This window comes from Nilaparvata lugens, chromosome 2, assembly GCF_014356525.2.
Source record: "Nilaparvata lugens isolate BPH chromosome 2, ASM1435652v1, whole genome shotgun sequence".
NCBI classification, from domain to species: Eukaryota; Metazoa; Arthropoda; class Insecta; order Hemiptera; family Delphacidae; genus Nilaparvata; species Nilaparvata lugens.
The window spans coordinates 71,906,957-71,926,027 of NC_052505.1; the positions used below are offsets into that span (position 1 = coordinate 71,906,957).

The 19,071-nt window shown below is 31.4% G+C and overlaps 2 protein-coding genes across 2 annotated transcripts in view; one reads left to right on the plus strand and one right to left on the minus strand.

Annotated features, from left to right (window-relative positions):
- The window catches only part of LOC111043992 (kinesin-like protein KIF21A), an 89,405-nt gene extending 83,458 nt beyond the window's left edge, over window positions 1-5,947 (plus strand). Inside the window, exons 27-29 of the mRNA XM_039420175.1 lie at window positions 522-692; window positions 1,707-1,906; window positions 5,147-5,947. Coding sequence (XP_039276109.1) covers window positions 522-692; window positions 1,707-1,906; window positions 5,147-5,234 — 459 coding nt within the window. The 3' untranslated portion in view covers window positions 5,235-5,947. The remainder of the gene's footprint in view (window positions 1-521; window positions 693-1,706; window positions 1,907-5,146) is intronic.
- Window positions 5,948-7,231: 1,284 nt separating this feature from the next.
- On the minus strand, window positions 7,232-17,680 carry LOC111043993 (malonate--CoA ligase ACSF3, mitochondrial). The gene is made up of 9 exons (XM_039420176.1): window positions 17,184-17,680; window positions 16,345-16,504; window positions 15,159-15,319; window positions 14,501-14,657; window positions 13,880-13,910; window positions 12,832-12,994; window positions 11,841-12,068; window positions 10,974-11,158; window positions 7,232-10,338 (listed from the first exon to the last, which is right to left on the minus strand). Exons 1-9 carry the CDS (start codon window positions 17,629-17,631, stop codon window positions 10,126-10,128), a joined length of 1,746 nt encoding a protein of 581 aa, XP_039276110.1. The 5' UTR covers window positions 17,632-17,680; the 3' UTR covers window positions 7,232-10,125.
- Window positions 17,681-19,071: the final 1,391 nt, after the last annotated feature.

Below are 19,071 nucleotides of genomic sequence, written 5' to 3' on the forward strand. Positions count from 1 at the left end.
GCAATCAGAAAGAATCGTAAATTTCTGAAATGCAATTTCATTTTTGTCAAATTAAGTTTATATGTAAAACTTCATGAATAATTCATTTGATTCTTATTCAAACGATAACAAACCAAGTTCTACTGAAGAATGTGAAATTTCAACTTACTTTGTTCATCAAATTATTTTGTTTACCAAGATGGTCATTTACAAGTCTGGAAATAGTTGGAAGGTGCAACATTTTTATTTAAAAAATTCTATATTCTGAGTGTAGAAATTATAAACAAGTATGGAATAAAACGTAAAAAGAGTAGAATGGGATATCGTATGAAAGTTATAATATTTATTAATTCACTTGTTTGAATCTTTTCATAAAATTCTGTTGAGTTCTGAACTTAAGTTCAGTTCTTGTACGTAAGATATCAAGATAAATAATTAAGATATAAATTATAAGATATTGTATCAAGTATAAGATATCTTGTATGCATTTTCACTTGAAGCTATAATGTTGTTTAATACATTGGTGTTTGGTGTTGTGGTAGGTATTTGATGTGGCGCATAACGCTGGTGGGGTGTTCTCTCCGAGAGCGAACCTGGAGCCGCCCCACTACGACGGAATCCAGTCGCTGGCGATACGAGGCGACATCCTCTTCTCTGGCTCTCGCGACTCCATCATCAAAAAGTGGGATCTTGAGAAACAAGAAATGATCACGGTGAGTTTACCCCACTAAACGTTCCTACTGGTTTACTTTTAAAGGTGCTTAAAACCCCAACCTATAAAACGGAGCTTTTAGAATAAAAAAAGAATGGATTACAAAATTTAGAATATCAATTCTAGGATCATCTATTTCAATTTCAAAAAAAACTTAAATTTGCTAATTTTTTCAAAGTTGAATCAATTCCTTTATATTCTGAGAAATAAAATAAGTAAGTCATGTGATGTACGATATCTTGGAAAATCTATCCTCAGAATTAAAAAAAAATCTAATAAAGTATTTCAATGGGGCTACTTGAATGTTTAATTATTATAGAAATTACTAGTTCCCTCTTTATACTTTTTATATAAACACAATCAGTTTAGAGCACTCATGTCTTCTTCATTGGCATTTGAAAATGGCATGCATGCTTGAAACTAGTCTGATTTCTATTATAATTTGATGATTTTATTTGCTACCAATTCGGGAATGGATCACCCCAAAGATTTTAAATTTGAGTGCTTATACCTCAAAAAGTTAAAATGAATATAAAGCTTTTACTTGACTTGGAAAACTTGGACAACTGGATAGTACCCAAATCGGAATACTTTTAAAAATGCCACCAGTAGAGAGCTTAATTCGATGGTAGCGATAATGAAGCACCATATGTGCCACCATACATTACATGTTACATACATGCATTACATTCAACACTCTCTAGCTTGAAGCTACCGTCGCCATTCCACCATATTTCCATCCTGTAGCATACCAAATCTACATTACAATAAAGGAAAGAACTGGCTTATACACGTAAGCTATAGGAAATTCACGAATGAGGCATCATCACGTCTAAACTACTGGACTGTTAAACTTGAAATTTTGCATATTTATTCTCTATTAACCGAGGATGGTTATAGGCATATTTTCAATTCTTCAAGAGTTCATTACGTCGATTTTTTAATTGAACCCTTGCGGAGCACGGGTTACCTGCTAGTACATAATAAACTGAGCGTGTGTTGTGTGTTTGGGCAGTCGGTGAGCAACGCGCACAAGGACTGGGTGTGTGGACTGGCGTTCGTCCCTGATCAGCCACTGCTGCTGTCCGTGTGCCGCGGAGGCATCCTCAAGCTGTGGTCGGCCGACTCCTGCTCGCTGCTCGGCGAGATGAAGGCCCACGACTCGCCCATCAACGCCATCACCACCAACACGCATCACGTCTTCACCGCATCCAAGTAAGTCAAATCAACTCTATTATTGAATTCAATTGAGTCAATAGCCGAATAGGTGTCATTTCCTTGCAAATATTGTTCATTAAAAATACTATTAGTGAACAGAATTACTTACATTTGGACTGATACCATAGAGAAAGGATAGCATAATTCAACATCAACTGTATTAGTCATGGAGGGCTGTCGGCCCTCCATGATGCTGGAGAAGATGCGTGTCAGTGGCTCCAGAACGTTCTAAATTCTATTAGTATTTGAAATATTAAGTTTAAAATTATGTTTTTTTTTATAATTTTGGCCTATGTATGCATATGCATATATATATATATATATAATATATATATATATATATATATATATATTATATATATATATATATATATATAACTGTATTAGTTAATTTAATTGTGTAGTTCAGTAATAGTCAATAGTCGAATAGATCTAATTTTCTTACAAATATGGTTCATTTGCAATACTAAGAATGAACGGAATTATTTGCATTTGGACTGATACCATAGTAGAGGTATATGCAATAGGGCTATAGAGCGGATCTAGTTCTATGAAGTCACGTAGTAGGCATTTACTAGTGTAGGTCAGATTTTCCTATTCAACACTATGTGGTCAAAATAACCAATATTTCAACTGATATCATAGTATAACCAACAGTCGTATTTATAGGTACAGTACGATTTCCCTATGAAAAGAGTTCATTTCAACACTATTAATTTACTACTTATCCATTCTTTAATTTGGAAGTTGATGGAAAGAACAAAGAATTCTCCACAAAACCATATTAATTATTAGTGATCCAAATTTTCCCAGAAAACATTGAAGAGAAATATAATATTGATTGTGAAATTTTGATTTGGGTAGTAATTGCCAAAATAACTAAAAAGATGCATTCAATTTCACACAATAGTCAGCCAGCTAAGTCCTATTTGTTCTCCCAAGTTTTGAAATAAAAGTCAAATTATATCTTTCCTAAATTTCTCTTATACTTGTTTTTAAGAATTTGTAGGAATGTACCGTATATAGTTACTGTATTTCTGATCAACTTAGATCAACAAACTTAGATCATGATCAAGCATGAGAGCATATTTTTGCATGTTGGCATTACCCAATTTGAGTTTCATTTCAACCAGTATTATTATTATAAGTATGTTGTATTGATCGAATTGAGTAAGCATGGGTGTTGGTTGTATGGACTAATATAGATTTGTAATATTTTTTACTTTTGTTTCCATCCTTCTTGATTTGCTTTGTAAAGTCGCATTTATTTTATCACATCACATGAGTCAGTTGTACGGTGTTTTTATTGAAATACCCTAGTCATTCAGAAAATACTGTGTAAAAAATTGGTTCATCTTTGGGTTATTTTCTTTGAAATTAACCAGTCCTTCATAAGTTGTATCTCTTCTTAATCGTATATGATTAAACTACTTGTCATAAATTTTTTGAAGCATATAAACATTTCATTATAATTATTTTCTTAATGTCATTTTAACCTTTATTTTATCTGTCCATGATTATAAATAATCCACATGTTCAAAAATACTAGAACTTCTTTCATTTACACATTCATCCGTTTATAGCAGAAAATACACAGCCTAGAACATCACCTAAAACTGTTCCTTTTCCTGAAACTGTATATTATTGTCATTTTGAATGATCATTTTAATTTGTCTAGCTACAATGTCACAAGACTTATCAGGAACCCTATAATTCCTTTTCGGATCTTAACCCATTTTCCAAGTACCAAAACTCAATTCAAGATGGCTGCAGTGTACATTTAAAATCTCCAAAATTTATAATTTTCATCAAGAATTTTATTTGCCATAAAACTTTACAAAAAAGCAATAAGCATCGTCAAACAATGAAACCATTTATAATACAATAATTATCATACAACCTGTGTTGTAAGTTACATAAATGAAACAGTTTACGTTTAAATATCATAAAATTTACAAGTTCATTATACTTATAGTCTAGTTGAAATATGTCGTTGTACCGAACCAAGATTGTAATGATTTCTCATCAACCCATATCAGATACATCTTTTAACATATTGATACATCTTTTATACATACACATACATTGCAAAAACTCTTTCGTTGAGTAGAACGTTTTTGCTTTCAGCCAGTTACCTAAGACTCTACTGAATTTTTTCGATGGTAATTTTTCACACTACTTGGTAATTTATTATAGAGAAGAATCTGCTGATACCTATAACTTTTAATGGATTTGTGCAGTCTAACCCTAGGTCTAACAATGTCTTTTGTCTAGTATTGTAATGTGAGTTTCAGAGATTTCCTGATATAAATTAATATTTTTCTCAACAAAACTAAATTATAAAAAATGTACAGATATGGCAAAGTCATTATTTTGTTTTCCGGGAAAATATTACTACAAGTTTCATTATTACTCAGATCAAATATTATTCTCATTGCCTTTTTCTGCCAAATGAAGGCATTTTTAGCTGAAGCTGAGTTTCATCGAAAAAGGTTACTAAATAAGGCTACTAAAATAATGAAAAAACCTACCTATATACTAAGAGATCTAATTTGAAGCTTAACTTCTATATCATTAATATTGTAGCTATAGAATACAACATCCATCTGGAACAAAAATATGTTTGTTAATAAATTCCTATAAATAGTAACATCACACACTATTCAAATTGGAACTTTTGATACTAGAGTGTATCGCATACTACCATAGTACGGTATGTATTATTCCCGGAGAATTTTGAATTTGAATTGGTTGAAATTTTTCATTAATTAATCTCCAGAAAAATCAAACAAAACAAAATTAAATATATGCATATAGTTTCCTAAATTCTAAAATCTTCGAATAAATTTTGAAAATTTGGTGAATTCAGTCAAGAGTTTAACCAGTACAGGATGAACTCTGTTTCCAGAGTAATGGTAGTAAATGATAAAAATCTTGAATGTAGGCTTAGATCATCAACCTTTTTAATATTGTAATTCTCAAGAACACCCATCACTTATGCAACTTGTGTGTAGAGGGCGATTGGCACAAGAGTTCAAGACTCCACCTCTAATACTTACCTTTACCTTCACGTTATCACCATTAATTCTATTCACTGTATCACTGTTTCTTCTCAAATTCTCTCTAAAAATATATTAAAATACATTTGACAGAAACTATATAAGATTCTTCTTGATTTGTGTGTAGCTAACATACTAACAAATGGTGCTGGCAGTTTGACTAGAATTTCTTTTTCAGTTGTGGGGATGTGAAGATTTGGCGCCTTCCTCACGGATCTTCGATAATGACCATGTCCACTGGAAGGGTCTTCGAACTCTCTGTCTAACCCAATTTCTTCAGCTATCTTTCTCAATCTACATGTTTCTACGACATTATTGTAGCAGTAATTAGTAGTATTGATGATTAGAAATTATACTTTAATAATACTATTGATGAAATCAAAGTTTATTGTTTAACAACTAAAAATGCTAAATCAAAATCACTAACTGTACATTTAAGAGTAAACTGTTCATCTGAAGGCTATGTTAAGAAATCGATTTGAAAAGAATTAAAAATAAGAAGATTAAAAAAACGTCACTGAATAAATTCAATATGAGAAAAGTATGTTTGTGCTTTTGTTGTTAAAAAAGTAACTGCTCTAAATTGCATAATGGATCTGAAAATGATTGGAAATTCAATAGGACGTTGATAAAATAATTACGAAATCAGATCATATTATCTAAAAAGTAGTAATCTAAGAGAAAATTATGGCGGTACTTATCAGATAATTTGAAGTTTAGTATTGTTACTACAAGTCAATTTGTGAATCAAAACTTGAACCATATCTAACACTGGGCAAGCTACAGTAATATACTTATATAGATACAGTATTAATAATTTATTAATCTGATTTCTAAGTTTGGAATGTTATTTTTCATAATAGGAGTTAATAATAATATTCGTATGACTTTTATTGGTGGGGAGTTCCTGACGGAAGTTCCACCTCGCCTGAATATATAACTTTTAAGCCGTCAATGGGCCTTACGACTGTTATACTACTAGCTTAATTTAAAGGTACAATCAGAGGCATGCGTAAGTGTTCATTTTATTGAATGTGATGCTTCTTCAAATGCAATTTACAGGAGATTCGCCAATATCGAATTTTCTTCATTAATTTCTTCTAAGCTTTTCCTCTTGTAGCAGGCCTACAACTGACTCATCTTTGTAGTATAGCAAATATTTTCCAAGTGATGTAATAATTGATTAACTAGGAAACTGATCTTAAGAGCATGCTTAGTTCCAATGTGATGAATCCTTAATTTATTCATAAAGATTACTACGGTTTCTTGCTTGCATGATGTTCCAGTCATTCGATGCAAAAAACGCTTATCACAATAAATGTTTTCCGCAAAATCATTGTTGAATAACCTCCCTAAACCCCTATTGTCTGAAATCGTGTCTGTCCCCAGTTTTTTACTTGCAAACCATCAATTTGTCGTGAATGTTTATTGTATTTGTAAAAAGTTGATTTGCATTGATTAGTCTTGAATCCAACGAGACATTAATTTATATAATTGAAATGCCGACACATGATCCCCACTACATTAATTTGCATTTTGTTGTCCAACATTCTCTTTAAGTAGAATGCAAAGAAATGCATTTATTAAAGATTCCATTATAAATGAATGCAAATTTTAGTCCTTATTCCAACTCTGCTATGATGCATGACTGCTTTTAATTCTGTCATTCTTTCGTAAATTTGTATAGAAATCAACTGCAATCTATAGATTATTTGTCTTTCAAGCTCACTGTTGATAGTGTTGATAGCCCTTGTATCATTTCATTGATTTCATTAGGTCTACTGTACTACACAACATTTATATCAACATTTCATCTCTGACATAATTTGCAAATTTTAATTCTCTGTTTATAAAGGTTATGCTAAATTTTATAGATTTATATGTTCTACTTGTGTAATAACTACAGCATTGATACTTGTGATTAATAATACTGTATTGGAAAACATCTCTCTGTCTCAATGTTTCAATGCGTTTACATGTTTGAAAATCTATGTTTCCACTATACAAAGAATTTAACGTTTACTGACCACATAATTTACTAAACTGATGATTAAATAATATGATTGTAAGGAAGATATATTTTTTTTAATAAAAGAACCTCTATTAATAATTCTCATCATCTTTTATTGAAAAATAATTTTGTACAGTTAGAATACTTGTTTAGTATAAAATAAGTTATCTGTTATCAATTGGATTGATTTCAATGTTTATAAAGTAATGTTTTATGATAAAATTTTAGTTTTGTTGATTATTAATGTTTCTTTAATTATCATGGATTTATAACAATAAATTAATATTTCAAACTAATTTTGAAATTTGTTTTTTCTGTTGCAGCGATAATACAGTGCGATTATGGCGTTTAAACAGTCGAATAGATCTAATGATCTAACAGGATGACCTTAGGCCTAGTGTGTTCCGAATGGGGTTATGACTAGGTCTAAGGTGGTTCGTTACTATTGTCGGTTTCATTCTCACATTCCTTACGCATTTCTTTCAAAGACTGTTTTACTATTTTACTCAGGAAAGCTAGCTGAAATCTTATTTGTGTGAACATTTTGTATTGTTTTTATTTATTTTAGATAATAATCGAGCTAATTTATTATCAGATTTTAGTGAATTTGTAATTTTGTTGCGGTTATAAAGTACAGCGCTACGCATGCATAGGCCTAACATGTTTATATCACATTTTGCAGTTTGATTCTCACGACTTGTCATTAAGTTTATTTGAAAAAAGACTAAATAGTTTCAATCTTGTGACTAAAATCATAATATCAGCGTTATGTAATTTTTAATATTGTTATAATCTGTATGAATGTCAAATAATATCTAGCATACCGCTGTTTTATAACCGATGACTTGAAGAATCTTTTTTTTTAATTTTCTAATGAATGAGCAGTATTCTTTTAATTATATTAGTAATTCTTTAGAATCTTCTGTACTTTTTTATTGGAAAAGACCTTTATGTTGAATAAAAATGTTATTTTTATAGAAAGAATAATTTCATTTTTTTCTATTTTCAAAGCGAACATTTTTTTCTATTTCGGACGACTGTTTCTTATTTATTAAGATAAATTATTTGTTTCTAATCAAAAGCAATGACTCGCATAGATCGACCTAATTATAATAATAGTCAATAAATAATATTATGTGATGTAACTCATGTAAATTTAATAGATGCTCATGAGTCCTTCAATTAGATTATAACTGCGATGTAGTCTATTTTCCGAATTTAGAAATATAAAGAATATTGAAAACATTTGTTGTTCAACTTATTCATTTTTACAATCTCATTCAACTGAACAAATTCTATCGGTTACTTGATGAACATGTAATAACACTCATTCTATAATCTGTAAATTCAAGGTGAATGTCCAGTTAATGACACAGTAAGGGCCATACCTCATTAAACGGGTTTTCAGGAATTTTTCACCCAATTAGCCAATCAGAGGAGCTCCTGCCCTGCCGACTCTAAAACCGCTGTCTGAAAACGCATAATATGGCTTGCCCTTGGAATTGGCTCAACTTTATACAGAGATTAAAATGATTTTTAATATTGTATTGAATAGATAAATACTTTTCAAGCATTGATTTAGAAACGTTCACTATCCTTATCTATCGAGAAATGAGAGATACAAGGATTACTATCTTATATATACTTGAAAATATTTATTTATTTAAATACAAAGAACAAATTATTAAAATGATTGAAGAAGGACCAACAGGCACAGCCCAAAATTGTTCTTTCCCCAAATTTTGATTAATACTCCGAAAAGTGGGTTATGATTCATTCACTTGTGATTTTGAGTCCAATTTTCAGTGCAAACATTTGACAACAAGAACTTTTGAATCTATATTGCTTGAAACCAAATCAAATAACAAAATTACACTCACTAAACACGTTTAAGCTGTGAAATAATGAGTCAGGTACTTTAAAAAACGTTGATTCAAAAATTAGAAACAAACTTATCCGTAAAAAGCACAGCAATTTATATCGTGATTCTCACAGTCTTGATAAAGTCCAAAGAATAAGACAGTACATAGAAGAACTTCTCAGCTTGCATTTGTGCCTTTGACACCTGAAGAAGCAATGGAAAAAGTATTGAAAAAGTTTCCTTGAAACGAATGGGAAAACTTAAATGGACCTTGAGGAATGAGGCTCATAATTTATAGCAATAATAATGTGAACCACCACATTGAAGTTTGAATAGAGTGAAGTGTGACGATGTCACAAGGCCATGCCACCTCAAAGTGAGGTATACCCAGGTACAGATAGTGTCATTAGTCTGTGCGCTAAATTAATCTGCGCTCATTAGTCTGTTCTCACTCTACAAGCCGTTCTATAAAAATTAGCCTTCCTCACTCGCCTTCAAAAATTTCAGCTAAAATAAATATCACAGCCAGAAAAACTAACTAATGTTTTAAGAGCTCCCTAACACCCCCACCCCCACACATACCCATACTACATACAGTTGTTACAGCCACGAGCACAGACTAATGATAAGGTCTGTGTCTGGACTCTGAATCGACGTGAAGAATCAATTTACAGAAAATGGCAAATTATATTCAGTTTTATATCTATGCAAAATTGCAGTAGTTGCTGTGTAAGATCGGATTAGGCGGGTAATAGTTACACATACCGTATTAAAGTAATTTTGAGTCAAATAGCCTAACTAATTTTTTGTCAATTAGATTAGTTGCAGAAGAAGGCATAAATAGCAGATGTTCACAGTAACAAGATGCAATAATGCACTAGAGCAGTCAAACCAATCATCGCATGGAGCGTATATGATGCCATTTTTTTTGTGAATTTGACACTTTCTTCGACACAATTTCCTGGACTATAAAGTAGCCCTAGCTCTATGTTCATTTGGTCTAACCCCTGCCTGAGATAAAAGCTACAGCCAAAAATTTCATGTGAATGAGCGATTCGTTTTGATGGACAAGCTTTGTTTTTATACAGCAGTCAAATATAACTCTACTTGTCCCTATAACTAACTTTACGAGCGCAAAAAAATAATACACCTTACTGAAACAATTGTACAAATTCAGGCCCAACTTGAATAATAAAATTGGATTATGATTGAGCAAGGAATGAATAGTGATATACCCATTTTATAAGACCCATAAAATCATCATTTATGGATAAGTACGATGCTGTCACTGACTTTGCAATCCTTTCATTCTTCCTTCGGGGAACAATTGTTTGGTGAGATCTCGTTTGTTGACTTTTCCCATAGCGTTCCTTGGTATCTTACTGACAAGTTTATACACGGAAGGAATTTCATAAGGTGGCAATTTGGCTTTGGTCCATTCTTTCAACTTGATTAGATCAAGTTCGATTCCTTGTTTTGGAACAATCACCGCTGCAACCTGTAGAAATGGTAAGATAAATTTTGAAACATTTTATTTATTACAAAATTGGATGTGTACTTTCTTGAAATGTGCTCAAAAACTCAAGCAAACTGTGCAAACATTCCAGAAATCAGAAACGCATTATTTATCAGATATTCTATTTTTGTCATTTACTGAAACTGGACAATGGTAACTCATTAGAAATTAAATTTAGACTATAGACATTTACATAATATGGAAGAATTTTCCATTTTTATTGAATCAATCCATATTTTTGCGAATCTATATTTGAAAAATTCAACTGGATATTGAATCTATCAACACAAATAAGTATACAGTGATAGAATAATAGACAAGAGAGCTCAAACAAGATTTAGTATAAAAAGGAAGATGTTTTTCCACCTTCGCTTAAGCTTACTCGTGAATCAAGAAATCCATGGCAAATTAGATTTCTACAAATAAAATCTCAACAGCAAAAAGTGCACCATACAAGTATATTTTTAATGAACATTTTCCAAATGGAAAATTTCCTTTTATTTTCAAGTATTTTTCTAAATGGACTTGGTTCACTCCAATATTTCATTAATATGTCTAGCAAACTTTCGTAAAACGATTTCTTATAAACTGATAATTATAATAATTGTGATTGTTACCTTTTGGCCCCATGTGAAATCTGGAATTCCAATAATAGCTAAATCATCGATGTCGGGATGATCTCGAAGTGCTGTCTCCACATGAATGGCGCTTACTTTATATCCACCAGTCTTGATTATGTCCACCGAAGTACGACCCAAAATTGCATAGCTATCACTTTTTGTGTTGTACTCCGCATAGTCTCCTGCAAATGATTTCAATTATTAGAGAATATCATTTTTGGAGAATTTAAATCTGATTCTTAAATTATGAAATGTATTTTACATTGTTTAATTATATTTGATTTCGGTTTTTATCAAAAATGAAATAAAATTGAATTGGGCCTACTTCCATTTTCAACTTTTAAAATTAAAATAGAAACAATCAAATTCTACATGACATCTACATAAGTTACATTATGTAACTACTTATGTTAATTCGGTAACATTAAGGTATTTAATACAACCGAAAATATTCTCTACCAAGAAGCTTCTCATTTCTCCCAGACCATTCTTCAGTATGCTTCTTCTCAGAGTTGAACTTCTATTAGAGTCGAATTAATTCAATGAGTTAGATGAGCCAGAATAATCATTACACTAATTAAATAATATTTACAGTTCATGGTTTGGGAAAACATAACATACGATTTGTAGTGGAGTAATATTATTTTAGGTTGCCGAAGCTATTAACAAATCTGAGGCTTTTTAACAAAATGTTACTTATAACTTAAACAGCAATAACTCTTTTGACTTGAGAGAGAGTTGAGCTTCATTGACGAGTTAATACAGTAGTTTAGTGCTCAGTGTAAATAATTCAAAATTTCTCAAGTAGATTTTACGATTCCATCTTTCTTAACTACTATAGGCTACGATCGAAACATAACTAACCAGTTTTGAACCATCCATCACTTGTAAATTCTTCGGCAGTTTTGTCGGGCTTATTGAAATATTGCTTGAATAAATTTTCACCCTGCACCTGCAATTCTCCAGCGACTACGTCTTCCTTAGTTTTCTGTAACAATTTTGTACTTTTCGAAGTTCCTATTGACAACGTAGATCCGTCGTTCGAATTCACGAGTCTGACACGCACGCTTGGAAAAGGAGTTCCAACTCTACCTGTAACCCAACAATATGTTTAATCAAATTATAATGATAGGTCAGGGACTGAAACGTTATATTACTGTCTGAATATGGTATAAATTAGATAGATATATTAATAAGTTTAATACAACCGAAAATACACACTCAAATATCTTAAATGAAAGTAATAAAGTCATAGGAGAAACAAGTGATAGGTTGAGGTATGCTATGCTGTTATAAATTAAAAACTCACATAAAATACTGTACAGCCCAAGTTGAACAAAAGAAAATTCTTACACTAGCAATAAAGACTCATATATGAAATTATTGAAGATTGCAATAATGCAGTGATTTTTTAAACATTTAAAGAATAGAAGATTAATGGCTTAATTAAAAAAACTGAATATAAAGAGAAACTTTTAAGAGATGTCTAAAGGTACAAATATGATTAAGATGGGTAACTTATAATTTTTCTACACTGCACCCCAAATAATTATCACATTCTCTTCCAATTTTATAATACGGTACTGATTAGTTTCGTGGGTTTCTGAAAATACGGTGATCACAACAGAAATTCCTTAATTCGATAAGATTTTTAATATGGGTTTGATTTATTAAAACCACATTACAGAGATTCATGTTTCAGTGGAGGGTTTTATTGGCGGAAGAATTGGGAAGAGTGAGGCTGTTCCATTCTATGAAAGACTGTTCATTAGATGAATTTCATAAAATGAATACTTATTATGATATTGGGAAATGTTTAAAAACAGGATGGTGAATGAGGTAAGAAGACACTCACCTGATAATCGTTCACCTTGCAATGGATTCGTCAACGTCATTCCGGTTTCAGTCATGCCGTAACGTTCAAGGATCGCATGCCCTGTAATAGTTTTCCATCTGTCAAAAATCTGAACAGGCAACGGAGCTGAGCCACACATGAATAATCTAAAAAAGAATTTCAACTAACTAAAACAGTGAAATGCACTCAATTCTAGAGCTCAAGCTTTTTTTGAAAATTCTATTATAAATAATTGAAATTAGATGTTAAGTAAAATAATTCTCATAATTTTTTGACTCTGTTATAATAAAACAGGTAATTTTTTCATATCAAATTGTCAAATGATTTATTTCGAAGAAGAATTTTCAAACTTTAGTTTGAACCAAGGTAAGAATTGTATATTTGGGTATATTTTTATTAAGTAGACTGACATTAATCTACTTTTCTTGTTTTCAATCATTAAAATCTTCACAGATATAAAAAATCAAGCCTGATTGATTTAATTTCATGATTTTTAATCCGATACCACGTGTGAAGACTGTACACAAAGTTCAACAATGAGATTTGGAACATAGTAGGTTTATGATATAAAAATTCGATTGCACTAGGTCTCATCCTTGGGAAAACTCGCTTAACGACATTAAAAGGATAATTCATCCTTGGCTGAAGCAGCTGAGACTTTCGTCGTCTGTGGATAGTAAAAAGTGAGCGAGTGATTCTGTGGAAAATAAAAATATCGCATCCCCGAAATTCATAAGCTGACGTATAGCCAGCTGTAAAATATAAACACGATCATTTAGAGAATTGTGTTTTGTTTATCAATAAATAAAAATAACTAGCAAAACTCGGTGCCCCGATATTATATATTATGTGAATTGAAACTAATGATAGGAAACTAAAAGAATTGAGCATTCAATTAAACGGAGAATGCTTTTATCTATCTATTAAGCATAATGATTTCAATATAATAAAGATATATTAAATAACAATATAAGAACGTGAAATAGACATTAAGAGAAATATCAAGTAGGTTTCCATGAATGAATAATTAGATCATTAAATCAGTTACATCGACAGCAACACTCTGTTTATGGATCGATCTGATATGATAGAACAAAATAGTTTGCCATTAGTATAATATGCCTATAGTGTATTTTCTATGGGTAGTATCACAACACGGTCAACTCAATACATTGAGTAGCCTACCAACAGCACTTCAGACCAAGTACCGTAGTAGAATATGGATTTTCCTACGTATTATAGGAGACCAATAACCTTTAATACGCAACAAACTAATTATCATTCAACTTTCGCTACAATCCAGATTGTAATTATTCCCTTCAAACACAATTTTTATGAATGTTTTGCATCAACTCATACAAATTTAATAATACAGTCTCCAAGATGATTGAAAAAATAGTTTATAATTTCTTCAATAATATGATAAATTAATAATAGCTTCCTCAAGAATTCAGTCTTGAGCAGTGCTTACAAGACATCGCAGGGAAGAGTAGGGCGTTGTCTTCATGCTTATGATTTCAATACCAGCCGATATTGAATTTAGATTATAATAATAGTGTCAAATGGCACACATCTTTTTTGAAAACTACCTTGCACTTCTAATAATAAATTGACATGAATAGTTCATATTACCAATTGAATTAAAATTAATTTAATTATGATTACCTACTTTGCTCCAGCAGCTAATGGACAGAGTAGAGCATTTATAATGCCGTGAGTATGATGTAGAGGCAACGTATGGAGAATACAGTCACTGGCCCTCCAACTCCAAGCCGTCAACATGTTCTCAATTTGTGTTTGTAAACTGCGATGAGAAACTACAACTCCTATTGATTGGGAAAATACCGTTTTTATTATACTGGATTGAGATACGTAATTGTAATTTATTTTCTTCTATACAATTTTATCCATAGACAGTTCGCAAATTATGAAATAAAGTTTTAACATTTTCAAACAAATTGCTAAGACTATTTTCCTCTTTGGTTGATTTTTTATAATATTGAACCTTTTTTCTGAACTACCTATTGAGTGACAACAAAGGCTTCTAAAATAATGATAACAAAGGAGTAGATACTTTCATTATAGTGCATAGAAAACCATGATTGAAACTATTTGGGATTGATTTAAATAGAATCAGTTCATGAATCGAGAATAATTACTTGTTTATACTAAAACATTAACTTAAATTGAAACTGTTTTTCTGTAATATATTTTTATAAACAGGGTAAGATTCTAACTCAACAAGTAATGAGAAAATATCGTACAGTTTTATTAGTATTTATGAAAAAGATGTATTAGTGGAAAATGATTGGAGATCTGAGATTTACCTTTGGGCATTCCAGTTGATCCAGATGTGTAAATTATTAGAGCATCGTTTTCATCGTAGAACCTGTTTGGAAGTTGGAAACTTTGATGAGAGATGATCGGCTCACATGTTTCCATTTTCACTTCAGATCCGTTATTTATTTCGGTTGCAACAGCATCGTCTCTGCAAAACTATGTACTTATAAAATCATAATCAGCAGAGTATCGGGACGCATTAAACATGAAGATATAACAAGTAAAATTGCAATTTGAAACTTGAGACATAGAAATCTAAGACCATCTTCATACAACTCAAGTTTCTAAGCTGAAACATTGAAATGGTGAGTTACGGTTTATACAGAAATTTTAATGAAAAAGATTGATTAAATTTCAATTTACTAATTTAGATTCTCAATCGAAAATCTTTTCGAAACCAAAAATATTTGGTTTTATATATTTGAACCAAATGCAGGCAGACTGGCGAATGTGCTGAGAGTGATCCTAGTGAGTGTGACGTTATAAAGTCCTGAAAACATTGGTTTGCTATCCTTATCTATCAATAGGTAAACAAAGCAAATGGCTTTATCCTTTTCTAACTCTGCACCGTTGCCTTATAGTTTGTAGGCTTTATGCCTAGATACTGTACGGCTAAATAATGTACTACCAGAATATTATTAAATCTCAATTATGAAAATTTATCATGCAAAGAGATATTTTATTTATGAATATGATATATTTGAAATATTGATTATTATTAACAAGAGTCAACTATTAATAATATACCAGATATACCGGGATGACTTAAATCACCGCTATTCACTACGGAGGGCGGTGGAAAAATAAAATTGACAATTATGCCGTCCTTTCATTACCATTGACTTCATAATGTGAAACTCTCAAGCTATTTGAATATTTATCTCAAATATATACTTCATGCCACATTATGAAAAAATAAATATCAAACATAAAATTATTTTAATTTCATAAAAAAACACACTGATGGAAATAAATACAACAGTGTTCAAAATTACTTATTCTGTGGGTTTTTATTTTGGAATTCATCATTGAATTTCATCATCAAATATATTTTATAGTTGAAGATTGGGTTTGATCACGTGTGTCTCTATTAGACATGAATTATTATTTTAAATTAGAGAATTCTAGTATTAAAATAGAATAAAAAATTATACTTAACATAGTAGTTTTTACCTGAGAGATTTGTCCAGAACAATTAATTTGATACCTTCCTTTGACGAAATAGGCTCTAAAAGTGGAGCATACTCAGAGGTGGTTACAAGTAATTGAGCAGAGCAGTCTTCAACATAGTATTCCAGCATACTTTCAGGGTGTAAGGGACTCAACGGAACAGCTAAGAAAAAATTCATTAATATTATTGAAAACATTCTTCCTAATTATTTTTATCTAGAGCTTGTTACAAAACTCACTATATTAACACATAGACACAATTATAGAATGTATACTATTGAAATTAACAAGTAGATCCATCTAAGAGGATTTGCAGAAACGTCACTCATATTACAATAATTAATCAATAAGTTATATTCTTATAACTGTTATTCAATATACAAAAAGGCCTCTGAGGCCTGCTTTTGCATGGAAATTTTGGAGTTCTTTAATAAAGAAAAAGTATCACTTACAATGAATTGCAAATTAATTTCCTATGTCTAGTGTGTGGAAACCTTTTTCATAGTACTGCAAATATGACTATCTGAAACAGATCCTGGTCAAGATCTTCTACATGCGGGTTGCTTTGAAAATGAGAATAGATTCTGCAAATTGAAGACTTTTAATCACCCAAAACTAATAAGTTGATTTAGAAAAACTGTTTCGTTTCTATTATTATATTAATTTACTGATAATTTTTGTCAAAAGTAGGGTAAACACACACACTTTTGCAGTAACATCAGTCCAAAAAGTTGAAATAGAAATGTATTAATAATATTTTAAAGATAATTCATCTAGATGTATAACAATTAATAATATTCTAATAATATTTCAACTAGATGTGTAACTATAAACAGACTTACCAATTTGCCCATTAATCCATGATGCCCAGAGAGCAAAGATATAAGAACTGTCATTTGGACACAGGAAAGCAACTCTTTCGCCAAACTTCCCCTGTAAATTCTCTCCATACTCCTTGGACAACTTTATACTGGCTTGCAATAATGAGGAATAAGTATACAATCCGAACTGATCTTTTAAAGCAATCTTATCTTCAAAATGCAAAGCTCTGTTGAAAATTGATAGAGCTACCTCATTGGTGTTATTCTCTTCTTTCTTATGATTGCAATTTTGAGAATGAAAATTTTGTCCATATATGAAAGGCCGACATGAAATGAATCGGGCAGCATTTAAAGTAATGAGGGGGCATTTTGAAATCTTAGCACTTTGATTCCATCCAATAAGTGCTATCTGCTTGTTTATAAACATTATAGATGTATTTTTTCGGAATGAAGTCAACCTGGAAAGCATAAAAATGATTCTCTATAATAAATATCGTAATATAATTGTATAGAGCTTCTAATTTAGAAATAATAAAACAAGAACTATACCATCAAACAATATATCTGCAGTCGTGGTGTCATTAGTATGTGGATCTTTTACATAATGTGTTTTTTACGTAATAAGATAAAATTTTAAAATTAATGTGATGTAAACTGTATTCAAATACAGTTACTGATGAAAGCTGTTCGTGTTTTGGAGGGCTTGCGGCCATCCAATTCATGTAGGCCCATTTTTAGAAAATACAGGTTTCTCACGGTCCCAGCATTGCACTTCCTTGAGACTGTAAATTTTGTCTTCAGAAATTCAGAGAGATTTGAAGGAAATGTAGTTTGCCATGGCTATAGCACAAGAGCAAAGAGTTCAGCTGTATATCAGTACCCAGACTGACTGACACTTTTGGAAAAAGGACCATATTATTCGGGACTGAAGCTCTTCAATTGTCTACCAGAAAGAATACGGTTATGTGGTAGTCATAGGCTTTTCTTGTCTTCAATTACTAATGTACTTGTGGAAGCGTGTCCCTATACAATGGAGGAATGTTGTGGTGCCTTCATACTTTGAGTTGATACAGATGCATACACTTTGCATAGAAAAATGTTCATGACATGTTACATGCCACTTGAGCTCTGCTCATATTTGTGGCTTCACGTAACAAATGACAATAATAATAATAATTCAATGTTCACATTTACAAGTTGGAATAGACACTAACTGAGTTTGAAAAATTTTAAAAGTGAAAAAAATGGAATATTTCTCCATTTAACTGCTTTGTATTTCTTGACAATTTATCAGAAATATGAAAAATTGCTTGCATATTGCATACCATCCATAATCATTCCAAAACCAGAATCAAGTTCTTGGAATGTCAGAATAACTGTAATGAGAGGGTGTCCAATAATTGGACGTGATATGAGTGAGTTAAACACGTCCAAAATTCAAAAGCTTGAATTTAGAAATCTGTTATAGTGAACACGTATGATGCAGAGAACAAATTTTTGACGTGTAGCAATTATTGGATAAATCATAAATGTAATATCAAGTAGATATTTAAACAATTTTTATTAAACTTTTTGTGTCAAGCTAGTTTGATTCATATCCTTGTGGTTACTTCAAATCCTCATTATTATGATTATCATACATTGTTATTTCTCATTCTGCCTGATTGGTTACACCTCTTTATAAAGTACAGGCAGTTACCTTGCGCACTACGTGGTCCGTGATAAACCTGCATAGACTGTCAGAGAGTACCTTCCTCCAATGGATATGATCTGCTTCCTTCTAGTTAATAGGATCTGAGGGCCACAAGCACCTCATCACTAAATCCATACCTGGCAAGCTTCGCAAGAACAATTCCCTGAGGTACACAGTCAAATGCCTTGCTCAGATCAGCAACGACCAGATGCAACG

Excerpts from the sequence above, each read along its gene's own strand:
- LOC111043993 (XM_039420176.1), bottom strand. The coding sequence starts at position 17,631 with ATGCTTTCCAGGTTGACTTCATTCCGAAAAAATACATCTATAATGTTT. Across the intron at positions 15,320-16,344 it reads GTTCTGGACAAATCTCTCAG|AGACGATGCTGTTGCAACCG; the intron begins GTAAAAACTACT and ends ATAGTTTTGCAG. Across the intron at positions 13,911-14,500 it reads CCATTAGCTGCTGGAGCAAA|ATCGATCCATAAACAGAGTG; the intron begins GTAGGTAATCAT and ends CTATCATATCAG.